At 40.6% G+C, this 14631-nt stretch overlaps 1 protein-coding gene across 8 annotated transcripts in view; it reads right to left on the minus strand.

Annotated features, from left to right (window-relative positions):
• The window catches only part of LOC110069278 (uncharacterized), a 63692-nt gene that overhangs the window by 16957 nt on the left and 32104 nt on the right, over positions 1-14631 (minus strand). For all 8 annotated transcript variants that reach the window (XM_089284074.1, XM_089284079.1, XM_089284075.1 and 5 more), the window contains 27 exons: positions 12589-12642; positions 11754-11798; positions 11512-11565; positions 11059-11103; positions 10285-10482; positions 9692-9745; positions 9392-9436; positions 8928-8981; positions 8223-8276; positions 7548-7601; positions 6990-7043; positions 6530-6583; positions 5801-5845; positions 5499-5552; positions 5025-5069; positions 4688-4741; positions 4146-4199; positions 3649-3702; positions 3149-3202; positions 3017-3070; positions 2629-2673; positions 2172-2216; positions 1992-2045; positions 1436-1489; positions 1150-1203; positions 468-521; positions 59-112 (listed from right to left, as the gene is read on the minus strand). In XM_089284074.1, the coding sequence (XP_089140200.1) occupies positions 59-112; positions 468-521; positions 1150-1203; positions 1436-1489; positions 1992-2045; positions 2172-2216; positions 2629-2673; positions 3017-3070; positions 3149-3202; positions 3649-3702; positions 4146-4199; positions 4688-4741; positions 5025-5069; positions 5499-5552; positions 5801-5845; positions 6530-6583; positions 6990-7043; positions 7548-7601; positions 8223-8276; positions 8928-8981; positions 9392-9436; positions 9692-9745; positions 10285-10482; positions 11059-11103; positions 11512-11565; positions 11754-11798; positions 12589-12642 (1539 nt within the window). The remainder of the gene's footprint in view (positions 1-58; positions 113-467; positions 522-1149; positions 1204-1435; positions 1490-1991; positions 2046-2171; positions 2217-2628; positions 2674-3016; positions 3071-3148; positions 3203-3648; positions 3703-4145; positions 4200-4687; positions 4742-5024; positions 5070-5498; positions 5553-5800; positions 5846-6529; positions 6584-6989; positions 7044-7547; positions 7602-8222; positions 8277-8927; positions 8982-9391; positions 9437-9691; positions 9746-10284; positions 10483-11058; positions 11104-11511; positions 11566-11753; positions 11799-12588; positions 12643-14631) is intronic.

The following is a 14631-nucleotide window of genomic DNA, read 5'->3' on the forward strand; positions in this document are numbered from 1 at the left end:
TAGAGATTTTTGGAAAGTCCAATCTGTTCACACTTTTTCACTTTTCTGACATACTCACCTTGGGCCCTGGAAGACCTGGGAGACCCTGCGAACCAGTTCTTCCATCTTCTCCCTACATGAAATGGTGGAAATAAGCAATACACAATGATCAAAGAGCGGTTTTCATTTGAGTTTCGGAGGTAAATCACATTTGTTTTGGTTTTACATCACTACACGAAGCGGGTCTCGCTCGCACACGTCTTTTCGCACTTCGAGCCAGTTACATGTATTTGCTTCGAGCTTTGATTGGTTCTCTAGATTGTCTTGGCCAGAGTGACTACTTTGGCTTTGGTTTTACGACAATAAATGGAAAACTGCTTTCGTAGCTAAGGTCTATCTAACCAGAAAAGTTTGAAGATGGTATAGAGTTCCAACAAACTAAATCGCATTCTCTCACAAGCATACATTTACTTCTCTCAAGTACATACCGGTTGGCCGTTCTTCCCGTCATTGCCAGGTAGACCGGGGTTTCCGGCGCTACCCTATTCCAAAATAAAAACAATTTTAAATTCTTTACATTTCTATTCCTTATTTTTGTGTTTTCATCAAGAACGTTCTAGCAGGGTAACAACAAACACAAGGCACACCCAAAATGGCCAGGTGTAATTTTTAAACAGTTGAGGCCTAGTTCACACCAGCGACATAACGACATAATGAGATAACGCGCGACACCACCGGTTATGTCGGTAATATGAACATCGACATAAATCATAAGGAAAAGATCAGATTTTTTTCCTTATAACATTACGCTCGTGCCGTTATGTTGCTATTATGTCATTATGTCAGAACGTTCACACTGCAAACATAACGGAATAACGTCCTGCTGATGTCGTTTATACCTTAATTGGATGTTCCTAAAACAGTATAAACTATACTAGGAGGTTTAGAGTTAAACTAAAATCAAAAAAATTATTTCAATTTAAGAACACCCTAATGTAACTAGTAATAGGACTAAACGTTGAGTTAATTCTAAATTTACACCAAAAAAATCTAGTTTTAACCAAGCCTAATTGAACCGTGATCACATTACTCGCAGCCTAAATTTTAAAGCTTTAAACTACAATTTCTGATCTGAATAAGCTAAATGTAGCTAAGTTAACAATATCGCACCTTTTCTCCCTTACGTCCTCTTCTTCCGGGAAATCCTCGCCTGCCTGGCCAACCCTGTGTTCGAGGAATAAAACAAACTGAGTTAATAATTGTCAGCAAACCTAGACGCTAACATTAATAAGAGAATGTAGTCGATGTTTGATAAACCCGATGCATGTATCTTTACCCCGGCCAACCTTATTAGAATACTGAGCTATTACTTCACATCAAGATGTAAATGAAACAACAACGCAAGGATGCTGTTTTCAATGACGTTAAGGTATGACACGCCTTCGTTCGCACGTACCGTTAGACCTGGCCTTCCAGTACGACCCGCAGGACCACGAACTCCTGGTCCACCCTATCACATGTGAAATAGAGGTCAACAAATAAACAAACAAACAAACAAACAAACTGAGAAACACTTAAAACAACAACAACAAAAAAAACTATTTAAAAAACCATCCCTAAAAGAATAACAAACAAAAACTAGTCATTTTATCCATTATTATAATCCATCAAATGTTTTCGCTCGTGCGCGATTGATCTAAATGCGTCACGTGACTCAATATGCCCCAGCTAAAACTGGCGAAGATCCGATTGATATTCCCATATTTTCAAAACTGCGCGTGTTGCGAAAAATATTTGAAGGGTAATAAACACACAGATTATGTCCGCGGACAAATATCTTTGCATATTTTCGCGCTAGATGGAGGCTATTGCTTATATGTTTTATGGCGCAACACAGTAAGTTAAATACTACCTACTATCTTCAGTCTCAGCATTCGGTTATTCTCTGTCCCTAACCTCTCATATTAAATAATAAATTATACACGCCCTTTTGAAAAGAATAATCAGTTTACCAGTGGCCCATCTTCTCCGTTACTCCCTGTTTGACCAATTCTACCAGGACGACCCTTAACAACAAATATGAAAAATCGAAATAATTAACACCACTTCTCAACCAATGCACTGTAATAAAGAATGAGCCATACCAGTGAAAAAATGCAGTGCAGAAAAATTAATATTTAACAAGGACTCACCGGAGGTCCAGGAGTTCCAGATTCTCCAACTGGGCCATGTTCACCCTGTATCAATGTGGAATAAGTAAAGCAAAAGCAAATATTTAATCCGTTACTAGCACAGTTTTAATTGAGTAAAAATTTATACGCATTTTCAACACTGTCGGCAGACACTGCTCGCTTCTTCTTGCTATATATAGCTACGGTGCGATTCTAATGTAATACTTAATTGAAGTTCTGGATCATAGTAATCCCTCCGCTTTCTCTTTCTGGGTTTTCGCGGTTTTTGTTAAGGCTCAAACTGTTGTAGTTGAAGTTGTTGCCGTTGTTGTTGTTGCTGTTGTTGTTGTTATTGCAATCGTCCAATTTCTTTTTTAATTCGATCTAAGATTTCAGGGTCACACAGCGCCTCGAGCGTTTTAACAGAAAGGTAATAACAGTACAAAAGGCTTGAAATGGGCACTGAATGATGGCTTACCATCTCACCGACTTTTCCGTCTTTTCCGCGCTCTCCTGCTCTTCCCTTTAAAGTTAAAATAAGAAATAAAAGATACTGTCAAGGAACTACACAATAAATGTCAAAAGTCTTACGCTTCTATAGATATCTCAAACAAACAAACAAACAAACAAACAAACAAACAAACAATCATTAGCCCCGTGAAGGTAATTTGGACACCCCCTTTTATAAGTTCATCCGCGCCTTCTATCATACTAACCCAGTAACACATACTAACACAGTCCGTAAAAACGGGGGTTCTGGCTGGAAAAAAGTATTTCAGCAGTTTTGCTTCATATTCTATTTCCCTCACGTAGTAAATTTAAATTAGTTAATTCGTCTTCATTTAGAATAGAAATCAATCACTTACCCTCCTGCCGGTACGTCCAGCAAAACCTGTTGGTCCTTGGACACCGGGGGAACCCTACCATGAAAAACGCCACTAAGATTACGACAGAAAAATGAACACTGCTGCCTTAATGTTGCCACACAGTAATCTTACCACTTCTCCCTGTAACCCTTGGAATCCCATCAGACCTCGTTCGCCTTGACGACCCTGCAGTAAGAGGGAATAGACAACATGGCGCAGCCGAGTTGATTATTTCTTATAGAAAATTAGGGCGAGTGCCCCAACTGCTTAAGTACAAACTCTAAAGGATTGCAGAACCAAAACTTACAATTTTGTGAATATTTGGGCCACAAAATCAAGAGAAGCTTCTCTCTTTCAGTGAGAGCAACACGCGTATGGTCCTGTTGTATCAGCAAAATTAAACAGCGACGAGAGAACCAATCAGATTTCGCGGATTTCCAATATGGCACGCTGCGTGATTACTAAGAATCAACTCTAATTTGTTTAAAATTTCGTGCATGCGCAGGAAAACTCTATTGCATTTCTCTCTTTCATCCCTTACAAGAACATACATTCTTCTTGGGAGAGCAGGGTTAATAACAAAAACGTGCGTTGACATCTCTCGTTTAACCGTACACGAATTATCCACTCACCGCTCGTCCTGTTCTTCCAGGACTGCCGCGTGGTCCTTTAGCGCCACGATCCCCCTGTTATAATATGGAAAGAATAACGTTTTGCTGTTATTGTTGTTTTAATACCATTTAGTCTAATTAGGCAATTGCAGACTGAAGTAAGAGTACGACTTTTTAAACCTGGTGCTCACGACGGCTTTCGATTATCTCGCTTCACACGCCGATATCATTCAAACAGTCCCAGCCTTATTCAAGCGGTCAGTAACAGGGTGAAGTAAGGGCTCAGGGAACTTCACTGAATTGAAATTCCAAAGATGAAACCGCACTAAGTCTCGCACTCATGCTCCCATATGAAAGTCCCTATTATTAAACTAATTAATTAAGGACGACGTACAGATGATTTATTGACAATATACTCAGAGCAATAACAGTTTAACTACAGTATTCCTCAACAAAATTAAGTCCATGAAAGTTGTCACCTGCGATGCTTCGGCACATGGGAGTTTATTATTTTTTACCTTTGTTCCTCTTGGTCCCTGAGCGCCCAATGCTCCCTCTTTTCCTTGTTCTCCCTTACAAAAAATAATTATCATTATTACTGTGGTAAGTAACACCTTTTTGTTATCCCTCGGAACCCATTAAGGCTTCTGGTAATACAACCGAACCATGGGCCTTGTTGTAAGCGGTAGCTCAGTGTGATGGGTCAAAATAATTATTAATTTGGCTGGAAAACATATTGGTTATGAGCGAAGAACGCATAGCCGCCGTTTGATAATAAAAAATCCATTGTAAAACTACATTAACAATAACAAGAAATTAAAGGCTGGGAACAGAATGTGGAGCAGACCGGAGGCTAGATCTGTGAAAGCACATGATGATCGAGAGCCTAGAGGGGATATTCGTTAATCCTCTTGAGAGCTACCACCAAACTATTGTCTTTCTTTCACCCGCTCAAGCTTCAGCTAAAAATTAACAGCAAGGGATAACATGATTTTTTATTGCCAAGTCAATAACCCTTTATTCATGTAGAAGTTATAAATGTGTTTATTTTCTTGGTTACCGTGATTCCTCGAGCTCCCTGGAAGCCAGGAGTTCCGGGAGTCCCAGGTTTTCCCTAACAAAGGAACATTGGAAAATTTAAAATTTTATGCAAGAATAGCAAATCTAATTAGTACACTATTTGTTCCCAATCTATCATAAGCTACATATTAAGTACACTTAATTGTCTCATTCTCTTAATTCACATACTCTAACTTTCCTTGTTCAAACTCGCCCTGATAATTTTTCTTGCTGACTGCTATTTCTGAGAATTAGGTGCTTCACGAAATCAATCTTCCTCAGTTGATCAGTTGCTTATATTAGGGTTAATAATTCAAAACAATGTAAAGCACGCTCACCGGATCTCCTGCTCTTCCTCGAGAACCATCCTCGCCTGGGAGACCCTGGAAAAAGTGAAACAAAGTAAATAAACAAACAAACAAGTAAACAAATGATCGGTCGAACGAAGGAACGAACGAAGAGATGAACAAAGGAACGAACAAACAACTATAACCAATTCCTTACCCTCAAGAAAGGTCTAACCGATGAACGCTTCCTTTCTCTCTTAATGAACAACCCTACGCTATCTTAACATGAAATGTTTACAGCCACAATAATATTACCGTTCGTCAGTTGTTATACTATTCACCCCTATTTCAACTTTTAATTAACAGCAAAGTGTAACATTCACAGTACCAGCCTGGTTTTTAGTGGAGTAACTCTCAGGACACATAAAAACTTCCTACCGGGAGCGCTATTTACAACCTCTCTCAAGAAGAAGAGAGACCCTGGTAACGAGGCTGCGCTATTTATTGGTACCCGTATCAGTTTACCTTTGGTCCTACCGTTCCCGGAGTTCCTGATATTCCTGGTGGCCCACGCAATCCCTAAGTAATATATTAATAAACTAATAACAAAGTTGCAAATATTGGCAGAGATTGACAAGGAGGCAAACAAACCTAAGACATTCAAGTGTTATTGTAAGTAGAAGTATTGACTACTCAACATGTCAAGTTTTATTTCAACATGTAGGCCTACTAATTGTTTCTCGGTCTCGGCCGCCTGCCATGACTCGTTCCAAATATGGCTGTAAAATGTAGTTGATTTAAAATAATCATAACAGGAAATTTCTAACCTTCGTTCCTTGCCTTCCAGGAGTTCCAGGCTCTCCAGGGGAACCCTAACGAAAAAGTATTTAAGATTTAACAACTGACAGATCTGTCTGGGCTAGGCGTTTGCAGCTGTTCATAAAGTAAATTCAGAGCAGGATGCATAGCTTTATCAAGAAATACCGCTTCTCCCAGCCAATACAAAGTAAAGAAGATTAATAATGACAGATTATAGATTCATACTTTCACTAACGTGCCGAACGTCTGTAGCAGCGATTGACGGTAAGCTTAAACCAACCATTTTGAACTGATAACTTTAGACGTAAAGGAGAAACAGATGTGGCCAGCGTTTGAAAAAATTGTTCAACATTAAAGTTCTGTCGTTAGAGGAGATTTAGACTCAGCAAAACGTTGAGTTGAAAAGTTGGGTTCGTTATTAACAATTATAAAAAAAGAGAGAACTACTACGCGCGCTCTCACTGGTCGGTAGGTGTCTTTAGATAAGAGTGTGTAAACACGGCTGTGCCGTTTTAGATTCGCGCGTATTTTCGAGAAATATTTTTAAAAAGTTATAGAATACTTTTTCCGCGTTTACATAGCCTCATCTAAACACTTGGTGGCTGGGAGAATTCTCGAAAGTTATGCAAACCCGAGACACAGTCGAGAGTTTGCATCGAATTATCCAAACCCCCCTTGTGTTAAGATGAGGCTATGTAAATACGGAAAAAGTTCTCTATTGCTTAAATATATTTCACCTGATCTCCTTTAACTCCAGGTGTTCCGTCTAAACCAGGCAATCCAGAATGACCCTAACAAAATACACCTCCGTACGTCAAAACTCAAACACTTGATCCTTGTGTTTACAATAGTACTATGAATGCCAATATAATGTATAGGGTGGGTTGGTAAAATGAATCACAGTGCAGCAATATGCTCGTCGATAATGTCATAAGAGACATGAAACGCGGGGCATATAATCCCGAAGGTAACATCCCACTAAAATCAACACAACAGACGTTTAGAACGGTTTTCAATTAATCAGGCAATTACTTTGGGTTTGGTGTCGGTTTTACAACGGTTTGAAATTCGCTGAGAAGTCTGAATGGAAAAAAATTTGGTTTGGTTTCGGTTTTACGACACTCAGTTGAAAACCGCTCTATGGACAAAACTTTTAACAGGTGAGATGTAGCTATAGTGACCAAACAGACGTTGTACCTTTTGTCCCGCTAAGCCAACTGCACCGGGGTAGCCCCTCTCGCCTTGAGGACCCTAAAGAAAAGCAAATGAATAGATAGATCTGACCACGATCAGTCTTCTCCTTGCAAGTGACGTATTGCTGGTCTCCTGGCAACCTAATTCAGAATGCTCCGCTGCACCCACTCAGGGCCGTTGCCAGTATGAGGCAAACCGAGGCACTTTCCTCATTCATCTTCTTTTTTTTTTTTTCGTTTTTGTTGGTTTTCTTATTGATGTGGGAAAGTAAAACACTGCTAAATACCTAGGAAGATCTAATTTAATCATGGACACTGCCTCAGTAATTATTTTCTTCTGGCTGCAACACTGCCACCAAGGAGAAAATGGTCTCACTGCAGTTACGGGTCGCGCCGACAGCAAAACGAAGCACTTCGATGCTTATCAACTGGAATTTAGGTAAATCAATAAACCGCCGTGTTAGCCCTACGTCTAAGCAAATTACAGCAAATATTTTGTCCTGACGAAGGAGTAACGCTCGAAAGGTCTGCTTGGCCATCTCGTTACATTGTGTACTCTTACCTTTGGTCCAGTGTCACCTGGAACTCCTCTTGATCCACGACGTCCTCGCGAACCCTAAAATGACAGCAGTAAAATGAGGTACGAAATTCAAGCCTGAAAATAATCTCTTCCGGTTAAGCGCACTTCCAAGCCCCAATACGACAACTTACCAACAAAATCTATAAAAAAATATAGTTAATTAATACTTAAAATTCACAGGCAGACAATGTTTACGGCGAATTCAGGCACTGAGTAAGCCATCTTTAATTTCAAACAACAACAACAAAATAAATAAATAAATAAATAAATAAACACCAGGGCCACGACTGATCAAAAGATTTATTTACAATCATGGACAAAAGTCTAGCGACAAATTTGCACTTTTGGGGCTTTTGCATACACGCCCGACGCGAATACAGTTAACTTCACCTGCCAAACCTCTATCACAGCCCCACATACAACCCCACATACTAGTACTTGAAATTTCTCCTGAGTTTAAATTTTGAACTGGGTGGCAGAGGAGAACAGCAACGCGTTTTTAAAACAATGTAGTTGCGCTTTTTTAAACTTCAGTTGAAAATCACAGATAACTCGTTGTATTACGCCAGTGTCCCAACGTCTTTTGTCCACGATTGTAAGTATGCAGTTGTTACATGTATGTTGTTTTCTGGGTGGTCTGAACACCGTGGAAAATACCTTTCTTCCGCGTAGGCCTGCTGGTCCGAGCCGTCCAACTCGCCCTCTTGGACCCTTGGTTGATATCAGAGTCAAGATATCACAAAGTATGTATATAGATGTGAGAGGTCCATGTAATAGCAAAGACCAAGAAAAGATGAAGGATAAGGGAGTTAATTACCCATATAAAATTGTGGGGATCTCTTTCGTGGAAGTAGACTGTTCACAGCCTCTCTATTTACGCACGCAAAAGAAAAAGCGAGCGAAGCGAGCGCGAAGCACGCGGGGGTGGGGGGTGGCCAGTCAAGTCTTCCGTTTTGCGCTGGCGTCCAGTTCTCTCGCGATTCTATCTGCGCGTACCATCAAATAAAAATACGAGAAAATGGAGGGCTGTGAACAGTCTATCGTGTAAGATAAAAATGTGTAAAATTAAACCGCTTGCATTGTGCTGTCTTAAGCAAAATTCGCGTGACGGGATTGGTTATTTCTAGACCATCCTGCGATATTCGAAACCGTGTGAGATCTAAACACAACTTAAAATGGATTACCTTAAAAATAAGGCCTGTACCGGGGATTAGCTCTCTCACCCTTTTATCCTCTCTTGTAACCATTCAACAAGAGAATATTGAAAAATGGTAATCAGGCATGCGAAACATTACTATTATCAAGAGCGTTTTCAGTAGAAATTTTGCCATGTTCATCATAAATTGCGGTGATATACTTCACCTGATCTCCCTTCGCTCCTGTTCTTCCTCTTGGTCCAGATGCTCCCGGTGAACCCTGAAAATGATGATTGTTAAGCCAATTGCAATTAACCGCGGCAGATTTTCTTTCGAGGTTTTTGAACCTATATTACAATTATAGCTGCGAAGAAGACTACGAATTGGTTTGCAATTTGCTAGCACTTCTGATGCAGAGCTTAGAGCAGGATTGCGATTGCGTTGTTATAGAACTTGTATTAAACTTGAATAACGATGACTTTAATACAGATTTGTGACAATTGGTGTAAATTTTGTAATGCCTCGCACACTGGCATTTTAAACCATCGTAGTCTTACAGAAGAAAAAACCAAACAAACAAACAAACAAACAAAAACAAAGAACTTTTGACTCTTTCCTAAATTCTTCCTGATTTTTTAAGTCCCCGTAGGAAAAAAATTCGAGACTCTTAAATTACTATTGCACACTTACCCTCTCCCCTCTTCGTCCCTCTCTGCCCGGTTGACCATCAATTCCCTGAAAAACGGACGAGATCAGAACAAACACGCAAAGAGAAAAATGAACTATTGGCCTTTCAGCAGAACAGGAGAGATTAATTAATTACAAAATCGCTTGTCGTTGACCTTCTGTGCATGGTCAGCCTCAAATTAACAGTTTGTGAGCAATGGCCTTGATAATCTCATGGGAATTTGAACATGTCTATCGGTCACCTTAATAACTCGGAAACAATAATCTCTTCAGCAGTAAATATCTGAACAAAACACTACTTACTGCGGTGCCTTTCCGTCCACGATCTCCCCTTGCACCGGTATTTCCTGGACGACCCTGACATAACAATTACAAAGAATGAGTTCCGCCTTCAACTTCACGCAAGCGGACACTCCACTAACATAATGGAGTGTCCACCACGAAGAGGTTTCAGGGAGGTTATAAGGCTAGGACCATGACTACGAGTCTGCGCATGGCCGGTGTCAGGCTGTCAGCTGACAAAACTAGCAAATAATCATCAATGGGGAATGATCTTGATTGTAGGCAAATTGTCCAGGCTTGAACAGATCTTTTTCCGTGTTGGCATTGCTGCTAAAAATGAAAATTAGCTTTGAGAAACACCGTTGAAGTTCATGGACTTATAGTAAGTTCAATTCAGTGAAACTTGTCGGCGGTAAACTGTAGCTGCAGAAGATGAGACCTGAGATCTCTCAACGTCATGTGAGGGAACAAGCACTGCAAGACTAGAAGCAGGAACAGACGGCCACGGGCACAACATACAATCCTAGAGATCCGTACGTGTTTGCTCACGCGAGGCTTCCGCACTTCACGCAATCTGTAACCAAACAATATCATACAGGATTTTTGTGCCATACCGTAATTCCTTTAGCTCCAGGATTTCCCGGTTCACCTGGTCGACCGCGATTTCCAATATCTCCCTTCTCTCCGTCACGTCCAGTAGGTCCGATATTACCGACTAAACCACGTGGACCGCGCATGCCCGGAGGACCTTGGTTGCCTTTGAGTCCGGGAGTCCCAGGTGTGCCTGATTCACCAGTTTCTCCGGGGATACCCTAAAAATATGTCATCGTCCTATATTTTAGCTCCAATATCCACACAACTGAAGCCATCTATGGAGGTTAAAATTGCGTTAAATGTAGGTGGAACATTCAAACCTTTGTGCAGTTTTGTCTACAGTTTTATTTGTTTTTAGAATGGTTTTCAAGTGAGTGTCGTAAAACAAAAACCGCAAAGCATTCACTCTAGCCAATCATAAAAGACAAAGACAATACGTTGAACCAATCAAAACTCTAAGTGGAAAATGAGTGCAAACGAGTTACGATTGGTTTTGGTGTTACTCCTGACTGGATGATAAAAAAGTGGCGCGAGTTTTTTAAGCCAATCGTGTGCCGTAGTAAGATCAAAACCAATTACTTTTCGGCACTCAAATGAAAACCGCTCTAACATATTTACATTAATTAATCCTCGCGCTACACAGCTTGCGCTTCAAGTTTGCACCCAAATTAACTCAAGTTATTGAATAATTCGTTAGGCGCAGCCTACACTACCTTCCTTTTAACATTAGGTAACCTTAAGAGCAAGGTCAGACAATTAAAACACCATAACTAGGAGTTTTTTTTTTAACTTACTGCTGGTCCTTCTGGTCCTGGTTTGCCCCTCAAACCTTCCCGTCCCTAGCATGGAAAGAAACAAAATGTTTCGGTTTACGAGGTCTCCTGACTTATTGACTCTCAATAGCTTTCCTTCAATGTCTACGGTTAAAAGCTTACTTATCAAGACAAAGTAATATATGGAAGATGACATCTTCTCTACAAACTTTCGATATCAATCACGGTGATTCATGGGAAGGATTAGCGAATTAAGCTAAAACGTCTTTGGTTAAAAAATTAATGTAAGCCTCAATTTAGATTGTAGAAACTAATCCGAAAATTACAGAGTCTTGACGTCTCATTAATTCCCTCTAGACGATGATGCAAAAAGTTTCTCTGTTCCAGGGTAAGCGTGTTGAAGCTTAAGCTTAGAACATTAGTATAATTGAAGCTTTATTTCCAAGTCGAATTTTGCTATTCAGGTAAACTTACAGCTGCTCCAGGCATTCCCGGCCGTCCACCTGGGCCTGGTGGACCTTGCTGTCCCTAAAGATTAAAATAACAGTAAAAATAATCAGTAATAACTATGGACCTCACGATGGACGAGAACTGAATTAGCTTTCACGTAAGCTAAACGTAAACAGGTATGCAACGTTGGTTTTGCAGGAGTTGCTCTCCCCTTAACACGTTAACTTTATGGATTGCAAACCAGATGTCAAATCCTCAAAACTGACCTTTCTCCCATCGTTGCCGTTTCGTCCAGGTTGACCATCGCTTCCCTAATAATGTCAAAAAAAAAAACAACAACAACAACTTTGTAACGAAATGGTTTTTCACAACGGACTTACTCTACTCCTTGTGACGTCAAGTGCGGTATTTCCATCCAGATGTAAAGATGCTTACCACAGTGAATAACTAATACCGCACGATGCAACTACAGTGAAAGTCTCGTAGGCGGACACCTTCGGGGCGCGAAAAAGGTGTCCGTAACAATTAACTGGAGCTGGCCGCTTAGGAGAACGGTTCTCGTAAGCCGCGGCCACTAGGCCGCTTACGGCAGCTTACCCAGCTAACAATAAACATTGGGAATGCAAAAGTGTCACCGTTTCAAATGATTTTTTTGTTTCTTATATTGTCAATAACAGTATACAGATAACTACCGTACGTGTTATGCGATATACGGATTCTAACTGGAGTACTAACTTGCAACTCTATGCGACTGATATACATAGGATTTTCTTTGGGGTGTCAACTTACCGGAGCTTAAAAACAAAGGAAAAGTGTAAATCGTAAGCCCTCAAAGTGTCCCCGGCCGCTTACGGGAATGTCCGCTTTCGGGAATGAATAAATACAGAGTTTGTATGGGAGTTCAAATGGGATTTTGAGAAGGCGGTCGTCCGTAGAGATGTCTGCTTACGAGAGTGTCCGTTTAGAGAGTTTCCACTGTACTACCAAGGAAATATTTTAGACAATCTTCTTATCAGCTGGCCCTGAGGAAAATGGTCTTTCCTCATTATTTGAATTACAAACACAACAACTTATTAGTAAGACGAGGTAGCCTAGACAAACCGTTTCTCCCAGTTGGCCGGGATCTCCTTTTTCTCCTTGGCCACCTTGTTCTCCCTAAAATAACAATCAAAAAATTCCTGATATCAGTACGGGAAGGGTCATTTGTACAACAGCTACATTATTTTTCCACCCCACTTCGGCCAAAAAAAAAAAGATCTCGCTTCTAGTAGGCTACATGAATCAGTGTACAGCCTTCAGATCAGACTGGCAGATCAAACTGACGGGAGAGTCTAAATGCCAGCCAACGGCAGAGCCATCGTATGGTAAACTCGGCATACGAATCAAGTGGCCCATCAGGCCGGAGCTTATCCCGGTTTTTGTAGCATGAAGCCACTAGGAGCATTTCTACTCTCCGCGCCCCCTAGATGGAATGCTACCAGCATCCACCAGCATTAAGTTCGCCGGTACCCAGTTTTACACCTGGGAAGAGACAGGCACTGTGAGAGTTAAGTGTATTGCCCAAGAACACAACACAATGTCCCCGGTCAGGGCTCCAATCATAGACCACTGGGTTTTGAATAATGAGGAACTGGCATATTCCTTGAGTTTTATAACAGAGACGTGTGTGTTGTAGTGGAGTGAACGTACCGCCCAACCATCCGGATTGTATCGTGCTTAGATAGCGAAGGGACAAAGGAAAGGTTAGTAACCAATGATAAAGCAATGACGTCACGGTCAAACCGGCGGAATGCTAATGTTAATGTTAATTTAGGCAAATGTTCACCTGCACTCTAGACACGAAGGAGTTCTAAACATTTTCCTTAATTGCTTACCCTTGCATTTCACGTTTGCTAATTAAAGATGTTTTTTTTAACCGCGCGGCCATGGGCCGAGCGCGGTTCATAATCTACCCGTGGTTTATTATTATTAACCGCGCGGCCATGGGCCGAGCGCGGTTCTAGGTTTACCCGTGGTTTATTAACCGCGCGGCCATGGGCCGAGCGCGGTTCTAGGTTTACCCGTGGTTTATTATTTTTTTTTTTTATTTTTTTTGTCGGTGACCAGACGCAGACCTCCGCTCGGCCAAACTTTGAGTCACGCAACGTGTGATGTTTTTCCGCCAGAAGCTGTTAAAACATAAACACACGGACAATTTTACGGATATTGTTTTCTTTTTTTGTGGGTAAAATATATTTTCTTTTCGCTTTATCAAAGCGTTGGATTTAAAGGGAATAATAAATACGCTGAAAAAAGGTATTACGTCAGCCATGGAATGCGCTGACGTTGCAGCTTTCACTTTCGCTACGTGACAAATAAGATCGTGTTTACTTTGCAAGTTTATTTCGGCAGAAGCGACGGTCATTAATTTATTTGTAATTTTGCGAGTATTTCTTGCGGTTTTAGGCAAATGAAGTAAATCCTTTGACTGTTTCATCGCAGCGAGTTCATAGATCGGAAAGAAAATTAAATATTTGCAAGCCAAGCAAAGAACGTGTCAGAACGTGCAAAGATTACGTCATTGATAGGGAAATAACCACCGTACTAAAGATAGCCGTAGATAACGCAATTCTTGAATTATGTGACTCGTGTGACTTCTTTGCTAACCCTTAACTCAAGGGAAAAAAAAAAAATTAAATTTAATCGTGACTTTAAAGAAAGAAAGCGGTTTGTAATACTGTTCGTATCTTCATGCCCATACATATCCCGAAGAAACTTCCAGATTAAGACTATTACGTCATCGGAGATGTCACAACGGCTACGACTGATGGTGCGATAATAGAGTTTATGTTGATCAAGTGCTGTGATGTCTACAGTAATCAATGAATCATCAAAGATTGCTTTGGAATATGCACTGCGTTGCGACTGTAGTACTAAGAAAACAGTTAAATTTTAAAAGCGCGGTTATAAGATCTAACAGATCTTCTTGTTTTTTTTTTTTTTGTCGGTGACCAGACGCAGACCTCCGCTCGGCCAAACTTTGAGTCACGCAACATGTGATTTTTTTCCGCCAGAAGCTGTTAAAACATAAATACACGGACAATTTTACCGATATTGTTTTCTTTTTTGTGGGTAAAATATATTTTCTTTTCGTTTTATCAAAGC

The sequence above is a fragment of the Orbicella faveolata genome, unplaced genomic scaffold (genome assembly GCF_042242905.1).
Source record: "Orbicella faveolata isolate gen_17 unplaced genomic scaffold, um_ofav_v1 contig_13, whole genome shotgun sequence".
Taxonomy (NCBI): Eukaryota; Metazoa; Cnidaria; class Anthozoa; order Scleractinia; family Merulinidae; genus Orbicella; species Orbicella faveolata.